Raw genomic sequence first — 17,325 nt, 5'->3', positions numbered from 1 at the left:
TTGCAAAGGACCACAAATTCAATTTGATAGTTTCAATGTCTGATAAATACACGTATACATAAGGAAATTTTTTTAAAAAAAAAAAGAATTCGAAAAGTCAATAATTATATCACCATTAGGTTTTCTCCCTTCTTGAAAATTGAAGAGTGTTATTGGTTTCCTCAATCACCCTAAATTTCACGTTGACTGAATAATTAATTGACTAGAAAAAAGTAATATCAATTGACTAAACTAAATATATATAATGTACTAAAATGTTCTTAAAATATTATGATTCTAAATGCCGATATTAGTTGTAAAAAATGATATTCTTTGCTAAAGAAAAATAAATTGAAATTAAAGAGCAACTAAATTACAAGATGAGTTTCCAAACATGTCCTAAGAAAAGTCGGATGTATTGGATTGTGGGAATTCACAGCCACGCGCCGCACTCGCCGTCACCGACGCTCATCGCCTGTTCCGTTCACGGTTGTACTTGGGCGTCCATCATTCATGATGAGGATGCTACTTGAAATGTCAAGTTTGGTGCTGATATTAATCGCTATGTTAGAGTAGGAGTCTTATCTGAGGTAAGGGTATAAATGTATTTTCAACTTATAGTTGCTTCTTTAGTAAGCTATACATGTGCCTCATAAAAGCCTATTTGCATTGGAATTTTCACCCACTTTTAGTTTCCCTTTTTACCCATTTGTCTTATAAAGCTCATTAGCTCACCCACCTTTTATTTGTCCCTTTTACCCTTCATGGCTTAAGCTAAAAAAATACTTTTTTCCCTAATCCTCATACAATGTCAAATTAGGGCTAAAATTTAGCCCAATCTTCTCAATACTTGGTGATTGGGCACATACTAGAAAGGTATGACTGGACATTGATCTCTTGGAATGTGATTTTCCCTTCTTTTTTTTTTTTCTTCATGTTTGGTTCCATTTTAGGTTTTTGGATTGTTGAACTTGCCCTAATTTGACATCTAATTGAGAAGTATGCTTCTTTGTGATCTACTTGGTAGCTAGAGTTACTCGATATTTATATTGGTGGAAGGTATTAAGTATTCAATGCAATACACTAACCTTAATCAAGGAAAAAGTAGGTTGTTATGTGAGCTTAGTGAGAAGCCTCATGAGTAGGTGAAGGGAAGTGATTGGAGAAAAGTATAGGTGCTTGGAAGGTCTATAGTTGCTAACATTAAGGTTTTTCTTTTGTATGTGTGTGTATATATATGTTGCAAAAGAAGGAAATTGGCCACATTAAAATTACCTTCTAGGGAGGTCGGTTTGATATCTAAAAACTGCTCAGCAACCATTGGACAAGTGGGGAATGCTGGGGTGAACCAGAAAAACTCTTTCTTCATCATCAATCGAATCACTGATCGCGACCCAAGATTCTATTTTATCATTAATTCAATCCCCGTTCACATTTTTTTTCTTATCAATGAATAGATCTCTTTACTTGTATGACTTAGCAGAAGGCATTCTACCCGATAAGGTCGATACGTCCAATCCTGCTTGAACGAAACAGAAGATATTGTCAATAAATAAAAATACACCTTGCTCATTAACATCTCGGAAATATTCCGCCATAGTTATAGTAGTCAAACCAACTCTCATACAAGCTCCCGGTAGTTCATTCATTTGACCGTAAATGAGGGCCACTTTTGATTCTGCAATATTTTCTTCATTAATCACTCAAGATTCTTTCATTTCCATGTAAAGATCATTTCCTTATATAGAAATATATATCATGCATGTACTTTACGGTGATATTGATGAAGTACAAAGAAAGGGAGAATAATAGAGGAAAAATGAAGAATGAGAGAGAAGAATAAGGGAGGTTTGCTTTGGGTGCTCTACTTCCAACCAAGAGAAGGTTCCTTTGAGAGCTTTGTCTCCAACTAAGAGGTTGAAACTTCAAGTCACTAAGGGAGGAAGTACAAAATCTGTTGGCCCTAAGGGGGGATTTGGATTTTGTAGCGTGTTGTCTACTGCAATGGGGAAAAAAGGCTATAAATAAAATTAAAGCATTGTTGCATAAAGTGTTAAACAGTGCTTTGCAAACAAAGCATATGGGGGTCTTATTGATAATAGGATGAGTTCTGAACAAGTTAGAACACTTAAAACTTTCCCTTTTAGTCTATTTGAAAAGAATGAAAGCTTTTTAAGTGATATTAAATGACACTCTGCTTTTTAGTCTATTCCAAAAGAACGACACCTTTTTATATTTGAAAAGTCTTTAATTTTTAAACTTCCATTTTACTCTTAATGACATGCTCTTATAGCTATAGAAATGTCAACTAAGACCTTAAGTTCTAAGGGTACTTTTGATATCGCCAAAATTTATTTCTTTATTAAACTCCGTATCAGTCAAAGTCATATCAAATAAAATGAAGGAGGTAAGATTAATGGAAACTTTTTCTTTTGAAAATATATGATTATCTCTAAACTAATAGATTGTGTCTTCAGTAAACTTTACCAGTTTAAAAAAAAAAAAAAAAAAGAGAGAGAGAGAGAGACTGTTTCTTCAGTAAGATAAAGAAAAAATAACATAAGAAATAGAAGACAGTGATAAAGATTTCTTCATGATGTACATCAGGTATATTGTTGTCTTAATTTGTTGTTTGGACTTTTGAATGAACGATTTTTGAATGACTGGTCAACCTGGAAAAGATTCATTTCGTCGCTAGCGTAGCCAGTTTTGTTTATTCTTCTAGTTGGCTTAACTATAATTGGATGGACTTTGTGAAAGTAAATAAAGTAAGTATTAATGCTTGTTGAATTGGAAGGCTGGCTGCAGTGGTGGAGCTAAAGGTAAGGAAGGGATTTCAGTTGAATCCCCTTCATCCGGAAATTACAATGTGGAAGTATGTTAAAAGATATATGTTCTTTTGTATATATAAATTGTTCAATCCCTCACCATAAAAGAAGCTTCTAGGTGTAATATGTTTGCGTTTCTTGAATCCCTTTGTTCGGATTTCTGGCTCCACCAATTGGTTAGCTGAACTGGTTATTGTTGTTTTTCCGTGCTTTAGACCCTATATAATGCTCATTACTAGTTGAAAAAATAGTATTTAGTTCATCTTGTCTCTCTGAATGAAATTCTAGATACAAATTGTAACTCCCATCTTGTCTCTCTGTACCTTGCTTAAATATTAAACAAGTTTAAATTTTTGCATTCAGGTGAATTGGAGACGGAGCCGGAAATACACAGACTAGTCCCTGGTCTAGTATACTTAGGCAGTTAGGCTTTAACTTAGAGGACTTTTTGAAAATAAGAATAGTATATGCATCTCTTAAGAGTTTTAGTCTAACATAGTCTTTTGAAACCCCATGCTCCTTTTGTCTGTCTTGTTCTTTGACCAGTTCTGAAATTTTTGTTCGCTATAATCTGGTCTTTAAAGTCCTATACCAGGTCACTTTCTAGCTTTAAAATCCTTATTCGTGACTTTTGTTTGTTGAATATAATCATTTTCAGATATTTAATTCTTTTTCAATCCTTAAGGTGAGTTTGACAAACATTATTGATTTGTTCAGCAATGATCCTGTAGGGGTGGATGTGAAGGCTATTAAATTTTGGGAGTTGGTTTCGTAGGGCACGCAACTGAAGGAATACCAAGAAACTGAACTATCATGCAACCGGAATTCCAAGCCCCTAGTCGAAGGCAAGACATCGAAAGTACCAGACATAGTGGAGCCACTGTATTGGATAAAGAACCCTCTCCAATTGATGCCTCAAGCCTGGACTCTATGTCACCAATATGTCCAGCACCTCTTTGTCGCCAGTTTTGGAGAGCTGGAAACTATGATTCAGGCCTTATTTCCAAGTCGTCTTCTAAAAGTATTCTTCTTTCAAATACTCGATACCAGTCTTTGTTCCATATAAATTTGATGCTTTGAAAATTCTATTAATGATGAGTCAGGCAGTGATTCTTTTAAATTTTTTGAAGTGATACTTTAACCTATTTTCTTCCTTTTTCCTGCCAGTTAAAATATATATGTGAGGCTTCATGTCCTTAACTCACTGTTGCTTTGTGCCAAATATCACTCACCAGCTGATTCCTCGTCAAGTATGCATTTATATCTCCATTATCTGTTATCTGACTTGTGGTCTCTTTTGGAAGATGGGGCCAGTTTCCTGCGTATTCACCCAAAGTTTCTTCACTCAAATGCTACTTCACATAAATGGGCATTTGGGGGTATGTATTCTTGTCAATCTCCTAGCCTACATTTCTCGAAGAGCTTATACATATCACAAGTAGATGCCCAGCAGAAGTTCTAACTTTCACTTGCTTTCCTTGTGTTCTATTTTGTAGCCATAGCTGAACTGCTTGATAACGCTATTGATGAGGTAAATTGCTGCTTTTACTTTTTTTCTCTGTTTTGTTTCCTTTTTGGTCAGGAAATCATAAAAGCCGCTTCCCATTTTCTGCTGAACTGGGGAAAAATTGCCAACATACTTAGTTTATGGATGCTATTCTTATTGTGAAGTCTTCATGCTCTTATCTACTGAACCCCTGTTTTTTTAGAAGTCCTATTATGATGTCTTTGACCTACTCTTTTATTGGAAAGCCCCTAAAAGTAAGAGACACGTTGAAAGTTGAAACATCTATGTTTAAACTATATTGTCACTCCATTTGTCCGGAATTTAAAGTTTGTTGATGTAGAGAAATCGGACATAGGGCGTAATGGAACCCCAAAAGCTAGCTCATGAGGTGAGAATTGCCCTATATCATATAAGGAGACAATAACCTATTCTCTTAACCATTTGGGACATTCTAAAAATCCCAACAATATAATATGTGGCCCAATCATTGGGTAAACTAAGAATAAGGATGAGTCTAGCTCTGATACCATATAAAATAAAATGGATCTAGCGTCTAATTCAGCCCCCAAAACCTAGCTAATGAAGTGAGGTTTTCCCATGGTCATATGAGAGGAGACAACAACCTATTTTGCTCAACCATGTGGGCATTCTAACTATTGACATGAGTAACGATGCTAGATTTCAACACGCGGATTGTTTAGTGTTAACATAGGGGAAATGAAGGCCAACAATAACATGCCCAGTATAATCTCACCAGGTGGGATCTGGGAAGGGTAGAGCGTACGCAGACTTTACCTCAACCTTTTGACGGGTAGAGAGGTTGTTTCTGATAGACCTCCGGCTCAAAGAGAGATGAAAAAGCATCATGAATAATAAACAGTAATAATAATAAGCAATAATAGCAGCAAGATAATATGATAAATAACATAGTAAAAGAAGCAATCAAATAGTACTAGCGACAAGAACAAGCAATTTAAAGCAGTATAAAAGGCATGGTGAACTACTGTAGAAAATAAACTATTTGATAATCGAAGTACAAGCAACAACAAATAGTATCAGGAATCGAAAGACAAGGACCTACAAGGATAATACTACAACTATTAGTATGAAATGATAAACAAGACAACACTCAACTACTTATTAACCTTCTACCCTAATTCGTGCCCTCCATAATCTCCTATCTAAAGTCATGTCCTCGGTAAGCTGGACAAGCACCCTATCGTGTCGAATCACCTCTCCCAGTACTTCTTCGGCTTACCTTTGCCTTTCCGGAAACCGTCCATAGCCAACCTCTCACACCTCCGCACTGGGGCGTCCGTACATCTCTTCTGCACATGTCCGAACCATCTCAGTCTCGATTCCCGCATCTTATCCTCCACCGAAGCCACTCCCACCTTGTCCCGGATATCTTCATTCCTTATCCTATCACTCCTAGTATGCCCACATATCCATCGTAACATCCTCATTTCCGTAACTTTCATCCTCTGGACGTGAGAGTTCTCGACTGGCTAACAATCGGCCCCATACATCATAGTAGGTCTAACCACCACTCTGTAGAACTTACCTTTAAGTTTCGATGGCACCTTCTTATCGCACAAGACTCCAGATGCGAGTCTCCATTTGATCCACCCTGCTCCAATACGATGTGACATCATCGTCGATATCTCCATCATCTTGGATAATAGATCCAAGATACTTGAAACTCTTTTTCTGTTGAATGACCTAGGTTCCAATCCTCGCTTCCACACTAGCCGCGTGCGGCACGTTACGGAACTTTCACTCTAAGCATTCTGTCTTGGTCCTACTCAACCTGAACCCTTTAGACTCCACAGTCTGTCTCCCAAACCTCCAACTTAGCGCTAACTCCGCTCTAGGTCTCGTCAATCAAAACAATGTCATCTGCGAATAACATACACCATGGCACCTCACCTTAAATTTGCCGCGTCAGTCCATCCATCACCAAGGCAAATAGAAACGGCCTAAAGTCGATCCACAGCAGTAACCCCATCATCACCGGGAAGTGCTCCGAGTCTCCTCCAATGACGGCCCTAACTCGGTCTTGGCTCCATCGTACATGTCCTTGATCGCCCTAGTGTACGCCACCGGTACACCTCTAGCCTTCAAGTATCTCCATAGAACCTCCCTTGGGACTCTGTCGTATGCCTTTTCTAGATCGATGAATGCTATATGCAGGTCCCTCTTCCTCTCCCTATACTGCTCCATAAGTCTCCATAGGGGAAATGAAGGCCATTTCTTAGCATTCGGTATTTGAGAATTCAACGGGAGAAGAAGTGTGTTGAAGTATAAAAATAACATAACTTTTTGTGGAATAGTAACTTTTTGGCCCCTAGGGCTTTGGTCTAGTGGTAAGAGCACATCGCGTGATGTGTGGGTTAGACACACGTCACGAGTTCAAACCCTGCTCTGGACAAAAGCCTGGCATCTAAGTGGAGAAGGGTAGAGAGGCTGACCCATTATCCCAAAAAATATCCCACTTTGTGGGATTATGTTGGGTATGTTGTTTTTTGTTGTATAGTATGTGGTTAACCTTCGTTTTTGGCGAAGTGGGTGTTGTTTTAGCTGTAGAAAAAAGAAAAAAGAAAGGTTGTCATTTTTAGGCCTACAATTTGTGACAAAGATAGTAGCTAATAAATAATTTCATACATCAGCATATTGCACTATTGCAGTATTCCGGTTGGTATATGTGAAAAGAGAGGAAAGGGGAAAGAAATCGTCGTGTTGGTGTTGTTCTTTTTAATCTTCTCACATATGGATGGCAATCTCAGGGTCTATAATCAGTCAAATATGTGATAAAACTGTAACTCATTCATCTCATGCAGTTGGGTAATGTACTTACTTTTTTATTGTTTGCATTCTATGTTTCATTAATTTGGCAGATACAAAATGGGGCCACCTACGCCATTGTAGATAAAACATTAAATCCGAAGGATGGAACTTCAGCTTTATTAATTCAAGGTATTCCACTTCCTTCTGGTTTTTGTTTTAACTCTGACTGTGAAGTTTGTTGTTCTTCTGGTTGAACAACTTCGAGATTGTGACAGTTTCTAATATTTTACTAGATAATGGTGGTGGAATGGACCAAGAAGCCATGCATTGCTGTCTGAGTTTTGGATTTTCTGATAAGAAGTCCGAATCAGCTATTGGACAGTGTATGGAAATTAAATAATTATTGTTCCTTTCCTGTTCTCCCATTTTTTTTTTTAATATACTATACACCTCCTTTTCAGACGGAAACGGCTTCAAGACAAGTTCGATGAGACTTGGGGCTGATGTTGTTGTCTTCAGCCGCTGTATGAAGAACAGGTTTGATACCAGTGGATTATAATTGCAAGAGCTGTTTACCTTTTCCTCTTTTGCCCTGAGAGAACTTTACACTATTGAGCAGTCAAAATGGGGTCTTTGCCTTAGGATATGGACTTAGTTGGAGAGATGCTGATGTATCTCTACAGGATTACAACACTTTATAATAGGGGTTTATAGTTTTGTATTTCAACATAATAAACTTGATTTCTGACTTGTTGGAAGTGAAGGAAGAAGCTTCCTACCTATATACCTTGAGGCAGTTGAAAATTCGGGGTAATGTTTTGCTTGCAACTACTGTTAGTTTTGGTTGGTCTGTTACTGATTTAAGCATTGTTATTAAAGCCACCGTTTTCGTCGCTTAAAGTGATGAAGTAATGTGAAGCGAGGAGTTATCCTTCTTGGGTGATAGTAATGATCTCAACAAGAAGGCAATCCATTCCTTAAATTGTAGTTATCTTAGTTGATCATTATAGTACTAAAAAAGCTATTTTTGATATTCTTTTGGCGAAATACATAGGTGAACTCAAAGTTGACACCAAGATTTAGTTAGATACCCTAGTTTTGTCAGTGTCCAGATAGACACCTCTTCTTGGAAGAAGTGTGTCTCTTAAAACACCCGAAACCAGTAGACCATGTGCGTGAAGTGCAAACTCCGCTGACTTGTCAAATAGACAAATCAGTGAATGCCTCATGTAATTAAAAAAAAGTAATTGTAACTTTTATTGGTACCTTTTTAAAAAAATAACAAGAGCAATTAAACAAAACAGAAAAAACTACCCGCCCCGTCCCTTCTCTTCGTCTTCTTCCAAGATTAGCCCCCTTTCCCTTCCACCTCCTCATCCCCCTCTTCTTCTTCTTCCAAGATAGCCCTCTCCCCGTTGCTCCTCCTTCCTCCCCGCCCCCTCTTCTTGTTCCAAAAGCAACCTCCCTCTTCCCCGTGTCTCCATCCCTGCTGTGGATATGTTTATTTTGGCAGTGTTCTTTGTTAAGGTGGTGGTTAGAGGGCGATGGTGAGGCTATGAGCTTGTGTTGGTGTTGGGGTGAAGAAGTGTCTTAGTTTGACTAGGCACGGAGTTTATTAAAAAAATAAGGGAGACTTTTGAATCTTGTTGTCTTAAACTAAAGATGTGTATAATGTACCAAAAGGCAATTTGAATCTTGTTAAACAAGCCACATAGAATTCTTCCCCCCTTTTTTTTTGGTCTAAAAAAAAAAAAAAAAGAATGTTGGAATTAGAGAGTTAACCAATATAAAAAAAAAAAAAAAATTTTGATCTAACTAAAAAGAAAACAACAACAACAACAACATACCCAGTATATTCTAACAAGGAGGTCTGAGGAGGGCCCCTACCTTGGGAGGTAGAGAGGTTGTTTCCGATAGACCCTCGGCTCAAGAAAAGGCATTTCAAAGGTCAGATAAGAATTAACAGGAGTAAAGAAGTCATCGCAGAATACAATAAAAAGCATAATGTAAAAAAAGAAACAGTTACGACAACAAACTAATACGACAATCGAAGTACAAGTGACAACAGATAGAAAAGGTAGTGAGACACTTAAATTGAAACAAAGAGAGGATTGTTTAAAGACAACTGGGGCAGATCTTAATCGCCTGTTGTAAAAAAAAGACGAGTGCTTTTCTTGCACTTTATGGAGTAGAAGAGGAAATGAGTTTCACTGTCAAAGTTTGTTTGTTTTACTTTAGGATAATTCAGCATTGGAAAGAAATTTCCATATTAAACAAGGTGAATGTTCACTTTGAGATGGACTAGTCCGAAGGAGAGAGATTATCCCTCCCATCTCAAGAATGTTTCTTTTTTGTAAAATAAAAACTTTGAGGTGGAGGGAGTAATATCTCTTCTTGCGACTAGTAGCATGTAAAAAGCAGAAAGGATCGATCTCCCTTCTTTTACTTGGATCAATCTCTCTTCTTTTTGTTTGAAGAGCTAGGGGATACCACTCTACTTTAGGCTACTTCTTCTTTGGAACACCAACACATTGTTTTCTTTTCTATTTCCTGAATGGTCAGTTTAAAGAAGATACTACAAATAATCATTCTTATGGTAAATGAAAGCAGCATTTTTTTTGGTCCAACAATTTGCTTACTGTAGTTGCTCTATTGTTCATTAATCCTTTGATCTCTTTACATTGCTACTGTGAGCAGGAAATTGACGCAAAGTGTCGGTCTTCTCTCTTTTACATTTTTGACACGAGCAGGCCTTGACAGAATAGTGGTTCCTATGGTGAGCCTTTTCAGTTGCCTTTCTAAGCATTCACTGTAATCTACAAGTAGTTAGATTGATATTTTGATTTACAAGCCTTCATTTATTTACTCTGACAATCCCGTTCAGTCCCTTTTTTCTCTCTAGACAATCCCTTTCTTTTTTAAGTTCTCATACGCCTCCGACAACATGAGAATTGGTACTTGTGTATCTGTGGTTGTTGAATGTATAAAGCTCATCTTTAGAACGTAGATGCAAGTTTTATATTGTCCATATCCTTTTAAATTGTTTGGGATGTTATTTCTCATAGACTAACCTTGCCAAGTAGGGGCGGCTCAAGGGAAAGGCAAGTGAAGCCATTGCCTTACGCCCTAAAAATTAAAATGTTTGCCTTACGCCCTAAAAATTAAAATGTTTATGTGCAACTAATATTCTATGGGTTTTTGAGTTTTGCACAGTTCTTATATTAACGTGATAATATAAGTGATGATATGTTCAAGAGGGAGATGGAATTGATGTTGATGGGAGTCAATATAAAGTTTGATATGACAGTAGAGTGTGATAAACAAAAATAACACAAAAATAAAAGTTCAAACAATTAGATCAGTTCAGTATTTAGAATCAAATTGGGTGAAACCAAAATTTATTATGGGTATAATTTGAGATTTGATGAAATTGAGGTGGAAATGATTTTAGACTGTTGGAAGTTGAAGAATTTTTCAGCGGCTAGTTAAGTGCCAGCCAATATTTGTACGGGGAAAGAAATTTTAATTTTCAAAGTTTTAGGGGCAAATGATTCTAATTTCTAACCATCCAACACTCTCTCCTTCTCTTGTTCTTAATTATTTTAGTATTTTACTTCTTTATTCATATGATACAGATTGAATACGAGTTCAGGTCAACAACTAGAAAATGGACGTCAATATGCAGTGAACAACATTTTGTGAATAATCTCTCATTGTTGTTGCAGTGGTCTCCATTTTCAACAGAGGAAGAGCTTCTTAAGCAAGTGAGTCTAAACCTCCATCAAATTTGCCTCTTCTCCCCCAAAAAGGATAAAAGAAAAATTATGTTCCGCATAATGCTTAATGTTGCAGCCCATTCAGAATTATTTTCTGTGATAGTGATCTACAATTCCATGTTAGGCTCGAACTTGCGTTGAATTTTGTATGTGGGGGCAGATCAACTTCATTTACAGTTGTTTCAAGGCTTAAACACCCAGAATTGTCTTCAATTGATTTCTTCACCTAATTTGCTAATAGTTTTTCTCCTTTTAAATATTAATTTGCTTTATCTGTCTTAATTTTGTAGGTGAGTTGGGCTTTATTGTTCTATAAAAGTTTATATTTTGTTCACATCTCTACCAAATTTTAAGAGGTTAATTTCCTACATTAGTGTCTTGTGATAATTAATAAAACACGAAAATGTGCTCAAAAGGAGGTAAGTGAAATGCATAACATTGGAGTTTGACATGTTAGAAAAAGAGCTCAAGTGGAAGAACCCCCCCCCCCCCGGGCCGGGGGGGGGGCGGTGGAGGTGTTTGGTCCTGGAAGGGCATGTGAGCAGGGAACCTCTCATGCATAACTTGGAGATCCTTTAAATTTTGTGGCAAAAGTCGTTCTGGATCCTTAATTTCCTGAACTATGGCTATCTGATTCTTTTTCTCGGTGTAATTAATGTTGTTATAACCTTTTTCAACCAACTATTCTTTTCCCATAACAGTTTGATGATATTGGTGATCATGGCACGAAGATCGTAATCTACAATTTGTGGCTAAATGATGAAGGCCAAATGGAACTTGACTTTCAGTCAGACCCTGAGGTTTGATTTCTCTTTTCCAATTTAATTTTCCCATTTGGAGTTTCTTGCATTGTCACTTACCATAATATGACTACCTCTATTACAATAAGCAGGATATTCGTATCTCTTGTGATGCAGAAAGTGATAAAAGTGGCTCCCGCATGTCAGTAAGTGACCTGCATCTTGCTAACACTCTTCGTTGTTCACTCCGTGTAAGTTCTTTAATGAACAAGATGCACTTGAAGTTTCTTCATTCAGGGAGATCCCTGATTTCTAACTATGTTGTATTTTCTGCTAACAGGCATATTTATCTATCTTGTATTTGCGAATCCCTGAAAACTTTTGCATATGGTTGCGCGGGCAGATTGTAGAGTATCATAACATTGCTAATGATCTCAAGTATCCAGAATTTATCTTGTACAAACCTCAGAATGGTGGATGCGAAGAGGTTTCCACTAGTACATACTGTAAAGCAAATCATTGACAACATTGATCAGAGCTTGTTCCTTTTCTTTTTTTATTTGTCAGAACAGTATATGCTCTTTTCCTCTATTTTATTTGTCAGAACCATGCGCCGGCTGGCCATCGGGGATTTCTCGGTTATAAAAAAACTTAGGAACAGTATATTTTCATTTCTTCTTTTAATCTGCTTATTATTGAAAAGAGGCCTTTCATATAGATTTTTTGAAACAAAATGTATAAATGTGTAAAAGGGTAGTTTGAGTTAAAGCATTAATGAAACTTTTCCGTTCATATAAAGGATGAAACAGGTAGTTTGAGTCAGACTTATTAAATGGAGGACATAATAATACCATAGAAGTGGTATTATTTGAGAGTTGCATGGTGCATTTTTTTGCTATAAAGCTTCAGTAACATCAGCTGCTTCTTCTCCCTCCTTTTTAAGATTCTCAACTGTCATTTTTCTTTTTTCTTAGGGTTCTGTCATTACTTCCATTGGTTTCCTAAAGGAAGCTCCACTAGTGAATATTCATGGTTTCAATGTCTACCACAAGAATCGTTTGATACTGGTTAGTTGCTTTATCCAATGTTTTAATTTTGTTAATGGTGCTTTGACTTGTGTATCACAAGACGGTTCACGCTTTTTAAAGACAGAGATTTTGAGGCCGACTTCTAGGACTTGATTATGACTGAATTTGATATGAGTAAACCTGTAAGATGGTAAAAATTCCACCTGTGTTCCTACAATTTATTTTGCATAGTTATAGAGCTAGATGTTCTGACCTTCACAGCCTATTAGGACCCAATAATTATGAAAGCGAAAAAAGGAAAAGAAGAAAAAATGGATGAGGATGAGACAGTTTCTTCATCTGGACCTAATTTAACTTCCGAGTTCTGATGGGATCCGGTGAATTGGTGCTGATATACTCGCATCCTCTGGACCTAATTAATATGCAGGATAGAAGGAAAAGGATTTCTAAGGATGAACTGTTTGCTGTGGCTCTGAAAAAATGTTTCAGTTCTTAGTTCTATTACGCTCTTAGTTATGTATTCCTCCATATAGAACCTAAGCTTTCTTTGAACATTCCTTTTGTAGCCCTTCTCAAAGTCCTTCCATCTCTTTGCTCCTCCCTTTTCTGAAGTCTTGTCCTTATCAACTAATGTGAAATGTATATTCTGCACTTACCCTGGTTTTGGGACAAGTGTACGGTTTATGCACTGTGTAAATATCCCATTGATTAATCATCCTTTGCTAGAACAGATGTTACAGATAAATGATCTTCGGACCCTATATCTTTTCTCTTAAAATTTTCCATTTATTTCTTTGCAGCCATTTTGGCACGTGGTAGTAGGCTCTTCTGTCAATAGAAGCAGAGGAGTAGTAGGTAAGAAGCCTATGGAGCATTACTTTGGACATTTCTTTTCTACTTGTGTGGTGTTTTAGCTTTTGGTCAATTACTGGCTGGAAAAGGTGCTAACTAATTTCCTTGCCTTTTATAGGTGTTCTAGAAGCAAACTTTATTAAGCCAACTCATAATAAACAGGACTTTGAGAAAACTCCCCTCTTTCAAAAGCTTGAGAACCGATTAAAGGAGATGACATTGGAGTACTGGTAGGCTATTATTTGAAAGAGATCTAGGCCTACAAATTTCTGTTTAGCACTGAGCTGAATTGCTCCTATTATTTGAGAGCTAGTTTATCTAACTTCTGCACATGGATTATACATCTAAAAACTGCTGCTTAGGCACTGAGCTGAATTCCTACTGTTCTTGGACAGCCATTTCATATTCTCTGTGTGGATTTCTGTTTTCAGCAAGGAAATGGAAACTTCCCATTTAGCTTCTCAAATTGATTACTGTTGCTTGTCATTCTCGATGCTCTTTTCGCTTGTTTTTTTGTGCGACTCTTGGTAATTGAGTTTTTCTCTGATGGTTGAATGTTTCCATGTATTTATATTTGTTTTTTACAGGGACTATCACTGTGGATTAATTGGTTATCATACAACTAAACGGCATCGTGCACCTTCTCAGGATTCATTGGAATCTAGAAAGAAACATGGTACGTATCACTCCATTCCATTGAGCAAAATATCCTCTGCTGCTACTGGTGCCAAAGTTTCTAAAATGAGAACATCTACACCATCCTTCCTTCCATTGAGCAAAATATCCTCTGCTGCTACTGGTGCCAAAGTTTCTAAACTGAGAACATCTACACCATCCGTCCTAACTAATAGTCAAGATGTTAATGGACCAAAAATGTCCTGATTGAGCACATGAATAGAATCTGTTGTAATTATCTGCCTATTTCGGTGGGGTTTGGATGATACCTCATTTCAGGGAAAATCTTGTAGCAATTTGGGGAAACAAACAGAAGTAGGTGAACTGCAGAGAATCTGATATGACTGTACCTGGATATGTCTTCTGGTTTAGTAACTTGTCCCAGAAGTGAACTCTCTTAATTTGCAAACGCCGTATCAAGCAAAAGCACAGCTCACAAACTGATATAGTCTGAAAAGATGATTTTGTTGTGCCCTAATCTTCTCTAATGTATAGTGCTCCTGGCACATCATATATATCAATACATCCACAATTGGAATATGTGCAAGCTGAATTTAAAAGTGTATATTCTGACCCAGGGCTTAAAAACTGAAGTATTGTGATGTGTCCCATTGGACATATTTTAGTATTTGATCAAATTAGGGGGACAGAAGGAGACGGAAAGAAAGTATTAATTCTTATTTGATGTATGTTTGGGAACCTGTTGCTGTCTCCTGTCTTGCACGTTTTGGAGATCCCATTTTCATGTACTTGTATGATTATATCCATTCGACACACAGTAATAATGAAGAGATTTCACTATTATCCCCTGAGGTTTCTTCAACTTGCATTTTACCTTCATTTGCTATCAAAATAGGTCTAGCACTTGGCCATTTAACAAAACCTTATCCTTTTGAGTTTGCACTATACATGCTAGCTTTCTCAGTTTTTTGGTTTTCCCTCTTAAGTGATGTTAAATATCTTTACTATCGCTTGTGACTCACAGCAAGCACGAAAAGGAAAGACTATGATCGTCAAATAGAACCTGAAATTCTGAAACAAAAGGCTGGATTAAGGGTAAATCTACCTGATCCTGAGTCCATTCAAAATCCGGTTGGTTTCTATGAACTTTCCTCTTCCTACTTTGATTTCATTAATTGGCTGTGAAACTTAGCAGTATGTTTTTCCACCATCTTTCTCGTCCTATCATGCATTTGATGTCACATTTTCTGCCTACTGTTTTAATCCCTTTTTGTGTTTAAATGAACATAGCCTGCGACCACTACCTCAAGTGACTTGGAAGATCAAGAGATGGTCCTCCTCCTTAGAGAGAATAAAAGGCTCCATGCAAGGTGAGTTCAAAATGTGTCGATTGACTGCGTCTCTGTCCTAATTACTACCACCATGATGGTGTTAAATTGAACGAGGAGTTTAAGAAAGAGCGAAAAACTTTTGGCACAAGATAAATAACACACAAGCAGTTTGTAGTTTTTTACGTATATCATTACGTGAACAATGAGAATGTTAAAGTAAAAGACTGATCAAATATAAAAAGGTGTCACTAAAATGAATAATGTTACTCTCACCGTTTCATTTTTGTGGAACTTCTCTTCTTTTTTTTTTTTCCGCACGGAACTTAAGAAGGGAATCTTTTGAATTTTGCGGTCTTAAACTAAAATGCATATAATATACTAATATGTCCTTTGAATTTTGTGGTCTGAAACATGTGAGAAAGAGTTACTAAATACAAAAAGTGACATTCTTTTCTTAAAAAAAATAAAAAAAAAAAAGCAGACCAAAAAGGGAAGTAAGATACATAAATTGGAACAAAGGGAATTAGGGAATAATCTATATAAAATGGAATCGAAGTGGTAGCATGAAAAAATTCCAATGCAGACGTACATTAGGAAGTTCATGTTTAGAAAGGTAAATGTAGTTTAGTTCATAATTGCCAGCAGTTTGCATTCTCCCATGTGAAGAACCTCGTGGAGTTGTAATTTGTTTCATACTAGCCTTCTCAGATTCTCTTTTCTGAAGTTCCCTTTCATGTGTATCAGATGCTTGGAAAAAGAGAAGAAGGAAGAGGAATATAATGCCAAGGTAATTTTAATAGAATTTGCTTTACCTTTTAATGTTTTGATGTTTGGAAGACACATGCTATATCATTAGTAGCAGTTTTACAGCAGCATCTAGTTTCAATTTTTCTCTAGTATATTATGGGAGTTCAATTGGGCAATATGTAGGTAACTTCGCTAAGGAAGCAACTGAAAGAAGCACAGCGCGAATACCGCCGCTTGCTAGTCCAATCAGGATTGCTGGAGAACCCCAAGAGGGAAAATACGATTATAATTCTATAGATAAGCTTGTTATAGTCCTTGTAAATGTCTTTTGTATATTTGTATTTTTGGTTAAAAAATCCCATGATAGGGAGCTAATGCTCCCCTTGTTGCCCCTTTTCAACTTCCGCTAGGGAAAGTATTTCTGTTTTGACCAGAATGGGATTAGGAAGATGTTGTCCTAAAGGGAAGTCTTCTACAGAACAAGAAAAGTTTGTAAGCCAATGACCTAACGTCATGGTTCAAACTCCAAACCATAGAAACAACTTTTTTGTACAAATGTAAGCTGAAGTTGTGTACAGTAGAACACTCAATATGATTTGGCTCTTTCTAAAATTCCGTGCGTAAACGAGAGTTTACTTCTTTGTAGAGGCAACCTCTTTAGTTGTTGTGTTCATGTGTTTGATAAGAAAAGGAAAACAAACTATGCGAGCTATAGCCCCAAAATCAAGAATGCCAAAATATTACACTTTTGTTCTCTTTTTCTGAACTTGTAATTATTTTTGCGAAGCAGTTGCTACGGTTAAATCAGCAGAGGGTTATCATAACTAACAAAGTCTCGTCTCAACGTTTTATTCTATTTTTTTTTATTACCTTAATGTAGTAGAAATGATATTTGGTCACCACTTTAGTGGTGCTATTTAAAGCATAGCCACAATTTATAACGTGTTTAAAATTTATTGATTATGTTATTGCGCTTCTTCCTGCATTAACGCCGGTTGTTCAAGAAATTTCGTGGTCTTAGAAGTCATGTGGTAAGCTGGCTAACTTTATCTGGCAAAGTGAAACAAGCATTTTACTACTATTCATTCAGTACACGTGTCGGAATTGGATTTGT

The 17,325-nt window shown here is 36.8% G+C and overlaps 1 protein-coding gene across 14 annotated transcripts; it reads left to right on the top strand.

Moving 5' to 3' along the window:
* Nucleotides 1-367: 367 nt before the first annotated feature.
* Nucleotides 368-16,673, top strand: LOC132052926 (protein MICRORCHIDIA 6-like). 14 transcript variants are annotated; one of them, XM_059444660.1, is made up of 21 exons: nt 696-855; nt 3,171-3,402; nt 3,539-3,828; nt 4,112-4,186; nt 4,304-4,338; nt 7,212-7,290; nt 7,395-7,484; nt 7,563-7,638; nt 9,799-9,877; nt 10,737-10,865; nt 11,579-11,677; nt 11,770-11,868; nt 11,958-12,104; nt 12,592-12,684; nt 13,446-13,500; nt 13,616-13,727; nt 14,085-14,173; nt 15,158-15,264; nt 15,424-15,503; nt 16,209-16,251; nt 16,395-16,673. In XM_059444660.1, exons 3-21 carry the CDS (start codon nt 3,621-3,623, stop codon nt 16,506-16,508), a joined length of 1,809 nt encoding a protein of 602 aa, XP_059300643.1. In that variant the 5' UTR covers nt 696-855; nt 3,171-3,402; nt 3,539-3,620; the 3' UTR covers nt 16,509-16,673. The 14 variants fall into 14 exon arrangements, with proteins under 14 accessions (XP_059300639.1, XP_059300641.1, XP_059300645.1 ...); XM_059444659.1 differs by lacking the exon at nt 3,171-3,402 and adding an exon at nt 2,705-2,801; XM_059444656.1 differs by lacking the exons at nt 696-855; nt 3,171-3,402 and adding an exon at nt 368-569.
* Nucleotides 16,674-17,325: the final 652 nt, after the last annotated feature.

The sequence above is a fragment of the Lycium ferocissimum genome, chromosome 4, assembly GCF_029784015.1.
Source record: "Lycium ferocissimum isolate CSIRO_LF1 chromosome 4, AGI_CSIRO_Lferr_CH_V1, whole genome shotgun sequence".
Classification (NCBI taxonomy): domain Eukaryota; kingdom Viridiplantae; phylum Streptophyta; class Magnoliopsida; order Solanales; family Solanaceae; genus Lycium; species Lycium ferocissimum.
The sequence above is the reverse complement of the archived record's forward strand: the minus strand, read 5'-3'. Positions and strand labels throughout refer to the sequence as shown.